Consider the following 16,624-nt stretch of genomic DNA (forward strand, 5'->3'; position numbering starts at 1 on the left):
GACTTCATTGTATAACATTATCTCCTTCATTCACTTCTTCCACAAAGGAGTGATTAATAGGAACCCTTTCTTGCTGCCAGTATTGATAGTGCTGTCAGTCCTCAAGTTTTATTATACTGGCACTGTATTTCTTTTTACAAACTGCTCTCACTTTTTTTTTCATGGAAGCACTGCTAACATTCTTCTGATAGCTGTTGCTACTTAGTGTCTCAGAACCCTAATTTCTTCATCTGTAAAGTGGGAAGAAGTACTCCCCATCTAAGAATGTTGTTTATCAAATTAAATAAGATTATGTTTATAAAATGTCTTGCACAATGCTTGATACATAATACGTGCTCCATAATTTTTTTGGATACATGAACCTATTTATTTTTTCAGTGCAAATAAATTATTTTTACTTCCTTCTGTATATTTTTGTATGCTGTTAGTAGTAAGTTAAGGCTGTTAGGGCTGTGTGTTTGGTTTATCTATCTTTAGATTGGCAATTTCTTAACCAACCTTCAATTCTATCCAGAAGTAGAGCTTAGAAATAAGTCCTATTATCTATGGTATGTAAATCATACCTTTAATCTGCACTGGGCTTGTTAGTGTCACTTCTTGCCTTTTTCTTGGAGGTAGATTCTTATGTAGAATAGGTGTCTCTTGGGTGGGGTACCTGTTGCTGCTTGCTGACTACCCAATGATTAGTAACTTAAAGGCACAGCCACCCTATGTTACCTCTTGCGATTCTGGGGGTTAACTAGATGCAACTGGACATTCTTCCTTTGGACTTCCTTGGGGTCAGTAATGCAATGGTAATCAGAAGGCACCTGCACTAGGAGCTTCATGTTCCATGGCACTCTTTAGGGGGGTAGACACCCATCTCTCTCTCCATGTAACTTCTACATGTAGATAGCTGGGGCATCTCTATGGGTGGCTGGATCTCAAGAGCATAAATAAAAGTAGAAGTAGTAGGCCTTCTTTGAGACATATGCCTGGATTTGGTACAGGAGGGGACTTTCCAAGAGTATGAATTCTGAGATGTGTCTTTGGAGACTGGCTACTCAGTAGGTGCGATCCTAATTCTTTACATGTTTTACTATCTGTATCACTTGGTTCACAGTGGAATGAATGTGTTACCCATTGTTTCAAGTGAAGTCTGATATTCTTCAACTTAAAATCTACTCAAATTGTTATTACAGAAAGGAATAACAACATAGAGCATAGAAAACATAAGTTATATTATCAGTTATATCACGTCATTGGTTTTCCAAATAATTCATTTGCTGTCTCCTACAAACAGATTGCTTTGAGAGGCTAGCTGTTGCCATGAATGATGCCATGAAATGTTACCATTGTAACTTCTAGGGTTCAGGTTGTAATTATAATGTCAGTGTGGGTACTTGTGTCACTAACTAGAAGTGTGGTCACTTATGTCACTAGAAGACACTGAATAATGAGGTTCTTCATTCTTTCTTTCTCTGTCTCTCTCTCTCTCCCTCTCTTTCTCTCCAGTTCCTTTTGAAACAAATACAAATGCAGAAATAGCCACTCCTTCTGAATCTACTCAGAATGATGAAAGAGATGGCTCAGAATCTGCCTTGTTGAGCTCATTTCCAGTGCCGGTATATTCCAGTGGAATAGAATCATCATCAGAGAAAAATGCCAGTGGTGCCTCTGTTCCTGATGCCCCCATCATACTGAGCCCCCCACAGACCCATACACCAGACACGTACAACTTGGTGTGGAGGGCAGGAAAGGATGGCGGACTGCCCATCAATGCCTATTTTGTGAAGTACCGAAAGGTAATGCCATCCATCTTCTTTCTCTTCTTACACTTGTTTGTATAACATGTGATTATTTTCTTTTACTTCTGTGGAATAGCAGGAAACAGAGTGAGAATGTTCTAGAATGATGGGTTTCTCAGAGAAATTCCACGAGTCATGCTGGATTGACCAAACTTAGAAAAATAGTAAGAATGAACTATAGTGTTTCCCCAAATTGGGAAACAACCAATAACCACTAAACTTCTTTTTTTTTTCTTTCTTTCTTTTTTTGTGGTACTGGGGATGGAACCCAGGACTTAAAGCATGCTAGGCAAGTGCTGTACCACTAAGCTATATCCCCAGTCTTTGCTACTTAATTTTTAAAAAAATTAAACCCTTGTTTTAACCCTTTGATTGTTAAGCTCTATAAACCACTTTTAAAACTGTAATTCCATCCCTTGCTAAGACAATAGAATCTGCTTTATTCAGCAAATAAAGCAGTTTCTTATTAGAAACAACTATTTGAATGAACTCCTCTGGCATAATATCTGACTGTTGTGTGCATTTTAGATTGTTTATTTAATAGTATTAAAATCTTTGTTGTTTTGGTCAACCTTGGGCTTCCCTTTGTTTATTCTTCAGATAATAATTTTTCCTTGGGTTTATATTAAAACAAAATGAAAAGAGTTCCTCTTTATTTAATGAGATTAGTAAATGAGTCAAATGGGAGGCCTTGTACTCATATTAAAAATGATTTTTGGTCTGAAACATTTTGGCATCTATTATTCATTTTCTGTTATTTTTAATGACTGGAAAAAGTAGCCCGGTGATATTAGGAAATGTATCTACTGGTTCTACCCTGATGATTTTAGATGAGGAAAGTTTTGCTGGTAATCTTACCCACCCTGATGCTTCTATGCAATATTGTCTCTTGGTTTCATTCACCAAGCATCAATTGATTGGATCTGTGGGTTTTTTTTTTGCTGTTTCCTCCAACACATGTTGAATGGCGTCAAGACATGAAGCAAGAATGCAGAAACTATATATGACCGATAATTACACGTTTATTATATCTATCTTAATTTACATGTTCATTTTATGTACTGTATATTACCAATAATATTATGTACTTATTTTATTCTTCCCTTAGCCCAATAGAAAAGGAGGTAACTATCCCCATTCTAGGTAAAGGCAACAGACTCTGGCAGGGAAAACTTAGCTAGGAGTTTTTTTAATAGTGAAAATTACTTGCTCCTTATATTTGTTAATGTGAAGAACATCGTGTCCCTTTTACTTACAGTGACACATTGCTTCCCAAAACTCCTCTAGAATTAAATGAATTCTAGCTTTTATCAAATTTGGAGGAGAGATTCTTGCCCTCCATCTCCCTTTTTTTTTTTTTGGATTTCTCTTGAGCAGCTGGAGGATGGTACTGGTGCAGTGGGAAGTTGGCACACGGTTCGAGTCCCAGGGAGTGAAAATGAGCTGCATCTAACTGAACTGGAGCCATCAAGTCTTTATGAAGTTCTGATGGTGGCAAGAAGTACAGCAGGTGAAGGACAGCCTGCCATGCTTACCTTCCGGACCAGCAAGGGTGAGTATCATCTTCCACCTGAGTGAGCTAGATGTCTTGATGTCAATTTAGTAGTAAGAATTCTTTTGAATAGTAGAAATTCTTAGGTATTAGCTCACTAAACAAGTTTATTATAGCACCTTTTGGGGGTAGGCACATTTGGGAGGTTGTATTTTCCTTTTCCATCTAATATTCTATAGAAATTTTTGAAAACTCATGACATACAGTCATGAGTGATGACTCATGACATACAGTTTAAGTGATGCAGGGAAGACAGAGATGGTCAAGACAAGAGCTATCCCAGTAGAGCTTATACTTTGATAAGGAAGGTAAGATGCACAATTAAATGTCAGTCTCCAAGATAGATCTCAATTTAGTTCTTGTATTAACTGAATGCCCTCCATGTGTCATGCAGTACACAAAATAGCCAAAACTCCTTGCCCTTACAGAGCTTGCATTCTAGGTGAAAGAGTCTCCTCCCTAAGTTATAAGTACATTAGAAGGTGGTATTAACAAGAGAAATAAGTTAGGGGAATGATACGGAAAGTATTTGGGGTAGAAGCTGTAACCATTTAAGCAGATGGCCAGGAAAGTCCTCTTGAGTAGTTGGTAGCTAAGCAGGCTTACAGGAGAGGAAGTAAAAAATCATGTGGCTATCTGGGGAAAGAATGCTCAGCAGAGAACAAGTGCCAAGACCTTGAGGGGGGATGTGCTTGGTGTATGCTAGGAATAACATGGGGCCACTGTGACAGCAAGTTAAATGGGGAAGCCAATGTGGAAAGGTCTTAGTGAGAAGACAAGCTGACCACTCACAGTGTCCTGTGGATCTTGTAAGGACTTTGGTGGGACCTCTGAGTGAAATGGGATTGCTGGAGCACCTGAGCAAGAGGAGTGACATGGTGGGTCATCTGTTCTAACGGAAGGCTGTGGGATATGGGTGGACTGGAGGAAAGGAGGGGTGGAGGCAAAGACACCAGAATATGACAAGCACTTTGAGAGATTTCTAAAAGGATCTTCTTCCTGTGGGGCAGTCTGTGAGGGAAGGCTGGATTGAAGAGGCCTCAGAAGCTTGACTGGAAATGTACTGAATGACTTAATGGGTGGAGATGGGAACCTGGTGGAAGAGAATTAGGACCTGCACTTGCATGGGAAACTATAAAAATATGGGAGGGAAATCTGGAAACTCTTAGAGCTCAATAGTGAAATGTTGAAACTTCTCTAGTGTCCTGACATATGAGTGCAATCACAAGAAGCACATAGCTGGGTGCATAGCTCAAGGTGGAGTGCTTGCCTAGCATGTCCATGGCCCTGTAGTAGTTTGGCACTACAATAGAAAGAAGGTCTGATGACTGAGAAGAAGTTATCTAGTGACTTTTGAAAAAGACCCTTTCATCTAATTTCTGAGTCTGGCCAGGAAACAGCGAGTACTTTCTATTTTAAAGGTATCTCAGTTAATTTTCACCATTAGTCCTTAGTTATTTATAGTCTGACCTATAAATACTGAATAATTTTGTATTAGTTTTGAAAAGTTGTTCATTTTCACTTTTTGCCTATCGAAATATTAAAATTTATTGTGACTTTTTTCTGTGAAAAAGCTTAGCAGAAGTTCTTTAATGAATTTTGTTTTAGAATTTATATATAGAGTAAAATGGAAAATTGAGTAAATGAAAACCTTCACTCTAATCATTTGACTTTTCCACGTGTTAAAAAAAGTTAGTAAAATGAAGAAAGATACATTTTAGCTTTCTCTTAAAGAGCCTAGAGAAAAGACAAAGTAATTTTTTGTGAGTTCCTAACATCAGCTATGTATTTAAATGTAGGTGTTAGATGTGGCAAGTAAGTTCATATCCATGTCTATAGACCAGTTATGTTTCACTGGACTTTTTTTTAAGTTTATGTATATAAGCTTATATTACAATTTTCCTTTTTAACCTTTTTAGAAAAGACAGTATCATCAAAAAATACCCAGGCATCCTCTCCACCCATGGGCGTCCCTAAACATCCTGTTGTTTCAGAGGCTGCAAACAATTTTGGAGTGGTGCTTACAGATTCCTCTAGGCATAGTGGAGGTAAAGAAAAGAATCTTCATTTTATCCATTTTGTTTATAAATGTAATTACCCTGTTTCAGGCTTTTGGGAGGTGGGATGGAATGGGATGTTTGTTATTTAGATTATATCCTACCACATAACTCTTCTACATACTGTTTCAACCATTTTTAATGTCTTAGATTTAAACATTGGCAACTCAGTGTCATGATTAGAATTTGATTTTTTAAACTCAGATTCAAAATTTTCTGCAATTAAGTTTTTATAACTCACATTCAGAGTTTTTCTAGCTCCTCTTTGGCAAGAAAACTAAATTTATATTTTGAATTCTGAAAGCCCAATATTTTGTGTTTGTGTCTTATCAAAATGTGTGATGGTATCAATGATAAATTATTGTGCTTAAAGATTACATTTCACATTCACCTTTGTTGGTACATCTAGTTAATCTTCTGAATTTTAAATGTCTGAGCAATAAAAATTTCAAAAGACCTCTTTTTAGTATGTAAATCTCATGCATACCAGTTCTAGTCTAATGTGCTGTTTATTGTTTTTTTTATTTTCGTGATGCTGGGAATGGAGCCCAGGGCAGTGGACGTGCTAGGCAAGCGCTCCACCACTGAGCTCCACACCGAGCTCCCTGATGTGCTACTTGTGCTAATGTCAGGACATCTAGGGAAGGCTCAACATTTCACATGGAGCTCTAAGAGTTTTCAGACTTGGCTCACATAATTTTATAATTTCCCATGAATTGATCTTAGGCAAAAGCAGATCCTAACACTTTGAACTCCCTGCTTCAATATTGTGAGCTTTGTGTACCTGAGTACTTTCACATCAGGGACACATTTCGGCTATCTTAAGCAGATTATTTATATTGGTATTAGCTTTGTGTGAATAAAGCTAACATCTGAAAAGCAAATACTTTATTATTTATTTAACACGCCCTGTAGAAGACACTGTGTTCTCTGCTGGGAATAGCAGAGATAAAATAATCTTTTCTTTCAGGGAGTTTACAGTGTAATGGGCAGGGCAGAAATGTAAACCCATACCAATGAGTAGATGAAATAGACTAAGCCTGTAACAACAGAGTAGGCAATATAGACAAATAAAATAATTATAGACAAATAAAGCAATCATAATGATTTTGTTCATTCTGCTTATAATTGCACCCTTAGTATTATGGGATCACACCATTCCTCCATGAGTTATAGAGCATTAGCTCAGCAATCTGAGCTAAGCCTCAAAGGATAAGGATGATATAATGAGATGAAGAAACAGGAAAAGAGGTTCTAGGAAAAAGATAGCCCCTTGTGGGCGCGATAGATAAATGATGTGTTCTATTTCATTTAGTGATTAGATTTTATTTGGTGTGACTAGTTGCTATGGGTAATATTGTCAGGGAAGGGGAAGCAGGTAGGTATCTAGCACCTTGTATGATACACTTAAAATTTTACTCTTTCCCTGGGAGCTATGAAGAACTCTAGAGAATTTTAAAGAGGGAAAAAGGAGGAATAGCAAAAGATAAAGCTAGAGAAATACTAAGTATTATGTAGTGTGAGTGAAGGGAAAGGAAGGCACTGATGAGATTAGGGGAATGGAATCTGCATTGAGTGAGAGGGACAAAGATGGTGACTTGGGCTTGGGCAACTAGGGACCATTTACCAAGATGGGTAATAAGAGATTTTAAGTGAAGACTACAGATTTAGTTTTGGAAATCATGAGTTTGGAACTATCTCAGCAGACATAATCAAAAGTGATTTATATGATCTTCTTAACATCCATAAGAAGAAGGTAGTACATCCCTTTTACAGATGTGGAAACTGAGGCTCCAGGATGTTTCACAGCATGACTGAGGCCATCTAGATAGTGGTGAAATTGTTATTCAAACCCAGGTTTTCCAACTCCAAGTGCAACTGTTAAAGGTCACATGCTGTTTCTTTTAGATACTGAAGGTACTCTTCTCTGTAGAGATAATCTCCAGTAACTTTCTTTTCCTGTTTGATTTGTGGAGTTTGATGAATTTGAACTTCATATGAGTCAACATAAGGAAATCATTGGTTTTCCAGTATTTAAAAAGATGCACTAACAGTTCTATTCATTGTTTCCATTGCTTTCTAATTGAAAGGAATACAGTAAGTATCACTCACAGTTGCCTGCTTTAAATACTTTCCTCTTTGTATCTCTTAAGCAATCAGTTCTTAAAATTCTCTAGCTTTCTCCATGTAAGTACCATGCTCAACATTATTTCTTCTTTCTTGTGTTTGTAGTGAGGTTTGAATGGGTGTTGAGACAGAGCACGTTGCTTGAGGAGCATGACATAGGCTAGATGACAGTCAGGGCTCCTTTGGTGCCTTCACCATAGTAGGTCACCATGGCCCGTGTTGGCCTTCCATGTTCTAGCTTTAGAAATCCACTGTCAGCATGCCAAAAGGTTATTGGTCTCTTGAGAACCAGCTCATGTTTACAAAACTCACATGTGACTTATGTAAACTGGAATGGCAGTGTACTAGTTTGCAATGTAACTTGCCTATATAGGTCAGATTGTGTCCTTGTTTCCCACAACCACCAGATTGCTTGGTCAGCGAGAGGACTTAGTACATGATTTAAATGGCTGATGTTTCTACCTTCCACAGGGTCCAGTCTAATTTGTGGATTAGCAAATACTAAACTGTAAGCTGCCAGACCCCCTTTTCTACATTCTTATGTGGACCACCTTTCTGATAGTACCTTTCTTTATTTAACTGTGCATCCTGTCTTCCTGCTTTCATCTTGAGCACATTCTCTTCTCTGATTATTATCAGTATTGATTTTTATCAGTCAAATTTTATCATTCTTGCTGCTTGCAGTCTGTATTTTGGAGTATTAATTCCTGTAGCCTTGAGGTATATTAAAGTAGAATATTACAGTAATAGTTGCTGAATGTGTTTTATATAATTTGGATGGATGAAGAAAAACACTTAAATAAGATAACACATAATTGGGAGAATTTATTATTACCTATATCCAGAAACAGACTTGAAGCACCAAATAACAATTATGTGCACATTGTTTTAGTCATGAATCAAAACAGCATAGTTGAAATTATCATACTGATTACTTTCAGTCTCTCAGAGTTCCTGGTTTTGACCATTCTATTTCCCATTAGCTTTTAACAGAGGACCAGAAGATATCCATAATATTAGTGCTGACAAAAAAGTTTGATGAGGAACCTTTAATGCCAGAAGATTTAGGATTTCTCCCTTACAGTTTATGTAAGTTATTCTTGTCTGTGACACTGTGAAATGTTTACATTTTCAGTTCCAGAGGCCCCAGATCGGCCCACTATCTCCACTGCATCAGAAACATCAGTGTATGTCACATGGATTCCCCGGGCAAATGGTGGTTCTCCAATCACTGCCTTCAAGGTTGAATATAAACGGATGAGGACTAGTGACTGGCTGGTGGCAGCCGAAGATATCCCTCCTTCCAGACTCTCTGTGGAAGTTCGTAGTTTAGAACCAGGTAGTAATATTCAAACATTACTTTTTTTTTTTTTTTAACTATAGTGCTAACATTAATTGCATATTTTTAATGGTCTTACTTTATTCTATAAAAATTTGAAAATAGAATATATATATATATATATATATATATATATATATATATATATATTTTGGGTGGCACTAAGTTTGAACTCAGGGCCTCATACTTGCTAGGCAGGCGCTCTACCACTTGAGCCACTCTGTCAGCTCCTGAAAATAGAATATAAAGAAAAGAATAGGTCATCTGAAATCCACTCTTTCAGAGACATCAGTGTTTAAATTTTGATATATTTCTCTCTAACTTGTTCTCTGTCTTTAATATACTCTGGAACCATGCCATAAATACTGTTTTGTATCCCCTTTTCCCATATTATATACATTTTTCTGATACCATTAAAATTCTTCAAAAACTTGATTTTTACTACTTATGTATCTACCTTATATATATATGTCATAACTTACTTAACCATTCTTTTTGTTTGTTTCTGTCGGTGCTTTGAACCAAATCCAGGGCCTTGTGAACACCGGGCAAGTGTTCTGCTACTGAGCTACAACCTCAGTCCTTAACCATTCTTTATTTCTGGATTTTAAACTGGGGCTACTTACCTGCAATTAGAAATACCATGGCGAACATCTTCATGTGTATGTATATATAGGCATTTTTCTGTGTAAGAGAAAAAGTATTATTTGACTAAAATTGATCTACTGCTGAATCTAAGCATAATTATACCTAAGTGCTTAGTCTTATGGAAATGACACAATTAACACTTGTGTTTTCTATAAGTTTTGTTTTCAAAGAGTATACTAAATCTTGTTTCAGCAGAGGATCACCTCCCAACACCCCCCACCAAAATCTTGAGGATGTGTGAAAGAGATTGATCTGCAAAAGAGAAAAAGCGTAAATAAACATTTGGTTTTATTCACTTAGATATATGATCCTCTTTGTTTCTGGACTTTTACATGAACATTAGTAGCCAGTGCCTGTGTTTTTCTAACCAGGTAATGAGCAAATAGGTGTAGTTGGCAGAAAGTAGCAGTTTTAAATGTGGGTAAAGGTAAGTAATATTTTATAGACTGAAAATATTGTCGTCAGAAGCCCAGTGATACTCGAAGTGTGACTTAAGTGGGAGAGTGCCTGCCTCACAAGTGCAAAACTCTGAGTTTAAACCCTAGTACTGCCAAGAAACTCTGAAAGAAACAGAAACCCAATGATTATTTTTGAGTGGTTAGGAAACTTGCTTTAGGATTTCAATTTATTCTTTAGATTCATAATTTTCAAAATTTCACAGTCTTAGCTTTTTTTTTGGCAGCACTAGAGTTCAAACCCTAGCATGCTTGCTAGGCAGGCACTCCACCAGCTGTGTTTTTGTGTTGGGTAATTTCAAGATAGGGTCTCAAACTATTTGCCAGGGCTGGCTTTGAACCATGATTCTCCCGATCTCTGTCTCCTGAGTAGTTCGGATTATATACATGAGCCACCGGCACCTGACTGACACAGTCTTTAGTAATTTTTAGTTCTTAATATCTAATCAAAATAAGTTCCTTCTGCTATAGTTTAAATCTGCTGTCCCCCCCACCCACCCTATTATCTTTGAAACCAGAGTAGCATCTGCTGTCACCTACACAGTGCCTTTTTATAAATGTGTTCAGCATATTAAACTTTGCTTCAGTTGTTTCTTTAGAAATGAAAAGAACAGATACTTCAACTAATATTGTCTTTGATGGGTATGACTTTGAATGGGATGGTAAAAAGGACAATGTCCTCTTTCCTATCTTCTACCTGCTCCCATCATTAGTCTTTTATAGTATTCATTTTTGGTGACTCCTAATAAGGTCCTGAACACAAGTCTCTCGGCTGACTGAAATTGGCAAGTAGGTGGAAATCTATGTACTATACAGGTTTTAGAGACTGTTATTGTTATAGTAGACAGACACTTAAACATAACTGTCATATTTTTAACATTCTACCTTTTTCTTGATGCTTTGCTGGAGCTCTTCTTCCTTTTTTCCTTTGTGCTTGGGATGGAAAGCAGTGCCTAGTTCATGCTAGGCAAGCACTCTGCTACTGTGCTACTTCCCCAGCCATTATTATAGCTTTCCATAGTTATGATGGTTTTTGTTTTTGTTTTTTCCCCAAAGGTTCAATATACAAATTTAGAGTCATTGCCATCAACCATTATGGTGAGAGTTTTCGGAGTTCAGCATCCCGTCCTTACCAAGTGGCTGGCTTCCCTAGTCGTTTCTCCAACCGTCCAATAACTGGACCTCACATTGCATACACAGAGGCTGTCAGTGATACTCAGATCATGCTAAAATGGACGGTATGTAAATTTCTTTTCTAGTGAGATTTCCTGGTTTGGCATGTCAACAGTTTAATATTCTCATGATATGATACTGTGAACAACAAATTATTGAACTTTTAATTGAGGGGAAGTAGAAGGGCATCAATGTTTGTCTAAAAGCACATGTTCTAAGAGGAGCAGTGTTAAAAGTAAAACTAATGTTTCTTTGTCACTTATCCAAGTGTTGTTAACTTAACTGCTGTTTTGTGATTTATTTATTTTGAACCAAGTATACTTTTATCTTCGAACTTAGTAAAGTGTCTACTGCTTTATTTTTGTTTAGCTCTCCAGTAAGGGAAATGATTTTAATATCTTTGAATTAAGTTAAAAATGGCTATTAAGTTATGTTTATAAAATAAGGCTAGAAAAATATTACCATACAGATAAATCTGAATGGATATGAGAGTTGCTTTCATTTTTATCTTTGACAAGTCTTTACCTCTGTTTTTTTAGTATATTCCATCAAGTAACAATAACACTCCCATTCAAGGATTTTATATCTACTACCGACCAACAGATAGTGACAATGACAGTGACTACAAGAGGGATGTTGTAGAAGGTAAGTCCCCTGGTAAGCTGGAGTCCCCACAAAGGAGCTTTGAAGGGACAGGGTTTATAAACATTATGGAGCACATTATCACAGCTAAGATAGAGGAAATAATGAAATGGTAGGTTCATTATTGCTGTTGGAAGCCAATTTTTTCAGTTTAACATATATATATAGTACCTTACATTTTTTGTTGCTGAGACAGTTTTGAAAGTATGGAGGAAGATAGGATTTTTCAGTAGTTCATCTGAAAAAGATTTTGATTTCTGTTTTGTTTTATACTTGAGGGTAAAAATCAATTGCGACTTGTAGCTATGTCTAACAATGTCTTGCTCAAACTTTTTTTTGACATCTGTAGTAGAAAGATCACATGTGTGCACTTCTAGAGATGCTGAGAAATTTGAATGCATTGTAGAGGACAAAGCAAGCATACAAGATGGTGAAGGGTGTTGAAATGGCTTTTCTACTGCATTTAAAATTTAATCCAGAATTCTGCATATGGCCTGATCCAATGGCCCCATGTGACCTGGGTGGCTCCTACCTCCACCCTCAGCTACGTCTCTTTTACAGTCTTTCTCTTTTGGGAGCTTGTCACACCAGGCTTCTTTCAGTTTCCTTTTAAGCACCAAGACTTTTTTTGTTTCAGAACTTTGGCGCAGGGTGGTTCCAACCACTGTTCCTCTCTCCTAACATTTTATGTAGGTATTTTCACTTTTCTCTATTGGATGCTTAAATAGCAGTACCTCATACAAATCATCCCTAAAGTTCTAACCAAAAATAAATTCTTTGTGTTTATTTCATAGAACTTATCAAAGTTTAAATATATGAGTGTATTTGAAATTATTTGCTTAACATTTATCTCCCCTACTAAATACTAAAGTCCTGTGGGCCTGGGACCTTTTTCCCACTGCTATATTCCTAGTCCCTTCAGTGGTGAGCATTGAATGAATGAGCAAATCTATGAAGTCCAAAAATAACAAAAGAATGAATGTCAAGTAATGCTCAGGCTGGAAAAAAAGAAGACTGACAGAAACAACATGATAGCTGTTTTTAGATATTTAAGGATTGTTATGTGAAAGAGTTGCTACGTCAATCAAAGGAGGGGAGATTATGCGGAAGATTTTCTAACATAACACATCTGTGTTTTCTCACAGGGTAATAGATTCCCAAATTTTAGAAGTGTTGATAGAAACTGGATGCCTAATTTTTTTGTAATATCTTGGATGTGATTCTTGCTTTGAGAGGAAGACGTCTTCCAAGGTTTCTTTTCACTCCAACATTCTGATTCTTTGAAATATTAAATGTCTTGGCTAGGTGTGTAGCTCAGTGATAGAGCAGTGCTTAGCATGTGGGAAGCCCTGAGCTCAGTTCCTGGCACAGGAAGGAAGGAAAGAAGGAAGGGGAGGAGAGAAGAGGAGAGGAAGATGAAGGGAAGGGAGGGGAGGGAAGAGGGAAGGGGAAAGGGGAAAGGAAAGAAAGGGGAAGGGAAGGGGAAGGGAAAGGAAAAGGAAGAAAGAAGAAAAATGTAGTGGATCATGTTCCTGGCACCAAAATAAAGGGAGAGAGCAAAGGAGGGAGGGAGGGTAGATACACAATAAATATTTTTTGAATAGAGGAACTATTCTGTGCTCTTAGAAGTCAAGATGTAGCTGTCTTGAGTGAGAGAAGTCTTGGGGAGTAAGAATGTCAGATTTTTGTTTAAAAACTTTTTTGATAGTAGTTAACCACTTGTCATAAAATTGTTTTAAACAAAGCAAATGTAAATGAATTATCTGTCTCTGTTTCTGTCTCTTTGTCTCTCCCATCCCTTCCTAGATGAACTTTCTAGGAATACACATTATAAGCAGTTTTTAAACTGTGTTCTCTAGAAAAGTCTTTAAAATTTACAGACTTTTGTGATCTGAGTACTGAGCACGGAACTTGGAAATTAGTTTAACAAAGCCTTTGTATCTAGTGGTAGTATCTGAAAATGTGAGTTTTGCCTATGGTTTACAGAGAACTTGTTTATAAATGTAATATACTGAGAAGTTAGATGTTTAAGTGGGTTCCACTGTGCTGTGTAATTTGCTTATTCCTTATTTTCAAGTTTATGCATTTGAAATTCTTTTTGTGGAGTTGGAACTATTGGTCTGTTCCCCCAAACCCAGGAACAAAAATACTCACCCTTTGTACCTAAAATTTTCTTTAAAAGTTTTTGATTACTTTTGTTTACCAATCAAAACTTTAAGCTTTTAAAAAGTTGAAACAATCATAAAAGAACATGGGAAGAGAATAATTATACTAATTAAGTTATCCCATCTTCTAAATTAAGTTTTACACTTAGGCAAAGTTTACCGGTCTCCATCATACTAACAATTTTGTGTTAATATTAGTATCTTGTAAAGTTAAGTCATGTTCCAAATAAATAAGTGTTTCAAAGCTCATTCTCATCTTTAAGTCCATACATTTGGTTCTCTCTGTGTTAAGACCTTACCTTTTCTAAAGTGTCCTTTGGGAAAATAATTGCCTGTTTAGCAAAGGATATATGCTGACTGATTGTCTTTAAACCTAATAATGCACTTATTTTACTTATCAATAATCAGTAAAAATTTCTTGTTTGCTGATTTATTTTGTACTTATAGTCATTGGAAGAATTGTTATAACAATAGAATATGAATCTAACATGATATGTATTATTTTAACTATTTTTTTCTTCCAACATATCAGAAACCTAATTTGACTCCATTTTTACTAGTGCTATGCAAGGAAATCTTCAAGTCTAGTATAATAATTATTCAAGAGAATGTTTATAATAGGTGAGTGTAGGACCAGGTTAGGAAAGACCTAAGGCTAGAGTAAAAATAGAAGTCTTTTGGGAAGTTTTTAGACTTTTAGAAATAAGCCTATTCCAGCTTCAATCAGTTTTTGAGTGGAAAAAAAAAATTAAGGGTGGTGGGTCTCTTGACATTTATAGATGGGGCATAGAATTCCTCACTTCTTGAGTCTTGCAGAGACTCTTGATTCTAAAACAAGCAGATTTTCTCCCTTAGAAAATGTGAGTCTGTTTTAGTGAGGGGTTTTGTATTGGTAAGTTGAAAAGGGGCTTGTGCTTCCAGATTGAAATGTTTTTTGTCTGTGTTGGTTTAGAAAGGAGCCTGTGATACAGGTTCTGTCAGCCAAGTAGATTTGACTTACTAGTGTGGCTTTATTTTGTTTTGTTTTGTTTTCCTCTCCCTTTAATTAATTCTTAAATCAGTTGGTGGTATACTTAAATTTCTAAGAAACAGTGGGAACAGTTTGAAGAGTTGCTTTATAAGAGGGATTAAGAGTGCTTGAAGAGTTAATTAAATCTGGCCAAAGTGTCCTGTTTATGAAAGTTTGTCACAGGTCCATGGAAGTGAAAATGGAGAGTGATTTATACGGGAGTGCTCAGTTTCAGAGTGTTTCTAAATGAAATGTTGGCTGCGTGCCATGGATAACAGAATCATTCTATTAGAGATACTTGTGTGGTTGGGAGATCCTGGCTCAAAGAAAACGTAGCATAGAGAGTAGCAACGAGGTTTCTCATAGCTTTTCATACTTTTTGTGAATTCTCAGTGAGTTATTAAGCCATTTGTTTATATGTCAGTCTATGTTGTGCCCATGGCAATGGAACAGAGCGTTTTGTGAAGGTCTTTCTTATAACTGGTCACTTGCACTGGGTGATGCACTGTTTGCTGATCTCATAGGAACTATTGCTTTTTGGTGGGTGGATATAGCGTATTAATTTGCTGGGCTGAAATAGGGACCAAAGGACTTGAGTTGTTTTTTTTCTTAACCTGTACATGAAGTTAATATGTACTTTTTGAAAGGCTCACCACTAATTGTTTTTCTTTTTATTTATTATTTATTTTTTTTAACCACTAATTGTTTTCAATAAGTTTTACTACCAACACACAGATATAGCTTCAGTTTGGTTTATTTCTTTATCTTTCTTTCATGTCACTCAAAAGAAATGCTATTAACCTGGGATGTATTACTAAAATACTTACATGCAATACATCTTTATCACATAAACTGTGCTGCATGGTGATGTCTACTGCTCCAACCTCACTCTGAAAATACTGAGTAATTAATTACATTGATGTCATTTAGATTATCTTTTATTCTCTTTTCTAGGTTCAAAGCAGTGGCACATGATTGGTCACCTACAGCCAGAAACCTCCTATGACATCAAAATGCAGTGTTTCAATGAAGGAGGAGAGAGTGAGTTCAGCAACGTGATGATCTGCGAGACTAAAGGTAGGAGATGGGTGAGAATTGTGCCTTTTTCCTGGCCAGTGCTAGAATTCTAAAACTCTAGATTACTTCTTTGGACTATTGATATATTTCCCTAAGGAAATCTCTGTTTTGGGCCATTTTCTAGATGTATACATTTAGACCTTCCCCATAAAAGTATAGTATGGGCTACAACACTTGTCTAAAAAATTGTCTACATAAGCAGTAATCCTGTTCATTAACTTTTTTATGATTCTGAGTAAATCACTTCCATTCTGTTTTTCTCCATGAAGAGATTTAGTGACTAGTTTCTGAAATTTCTGTGAAAATTAGAATACTAACAAAAGTATATAAGAATTAAGGAGGAATGCTACATATGTGTATTAATCGTTTTCCTCTTACTATAATGAAATGCCTAAGACTGAGTACTTTATAAGGAAAGGCGGTTTATTTACCTTACAATTCTGGAGGTCAAGGGCATGGTATGGCATCACAGTGATAGGAGTGCACAAAAGAAGAAGAAATTACTTGATGAGACAGAAAGTCAGAATGACCAGGAAGGGATCGGGCTTGTTCTTGTATAACAAACTTCTTGTGAGAACAAATGAGAATCTCAT

General features: G+C 36.5%; 1 protein-coding gene across 9 annotated transcripts in view; it reads left to right on the forward strand.

Moving 5' to 3' along the window:
- Cdon (cell adhesion associated, oncogene regulated) overlaps window positions 1-16,624 on the forward strand; it is an 89,306-nt gene that overhangs the window by 50,858 nt on the left and 21,824 nt on the right. For all 9 annotated transcript variants that reach the window (XM_074066407.1, XM_074066406.1, XM_074066408.1 and 6 more), the window contains 7 exons: window positions 1,495-1,784; window positions 3,165-3,339; window positions 5,259-5,387; window positions 8,659-8,862; window positions 11,022-11,203; window positions 11,678-11,783; window positions 15,909-16,031. In XM_074066407.1, the coding sequence (XP_073922508.1) occupies window positions 1,495-1,784; window positions 3,165-3,339; window positions 5,259-5,387; window positions 8,659-8,862; window positions 11,022-11,203; window positions 11,678-11,783; window positions 15,909-16,031 (1,209 nt within the window). The remainder of the gene's footprint in view (window positions 1-1,494; window positions 1,785-3,164; window positions 3,340-5,258; window positions 5,388-8,658; window positions 8,863-11,021; window positions 11,204-11,677; window positions 11,784-15,908; window positions 16,032-16,624) is intronic.

Source organism: Castor canadensis, chromosome 2 (genome assembly GCF_047511655.1).
Source record: "Castor canadensis chromosome 2, mCasCan1.hap1v2, whole genome shotgun sequence".
Taxonomy (NCBI): domain Eukaryota; kingdom Metazoa; phylum Chordata; class Mammalia; order Rodentia; family Castoridae; genus Castor; species Castor canadensis.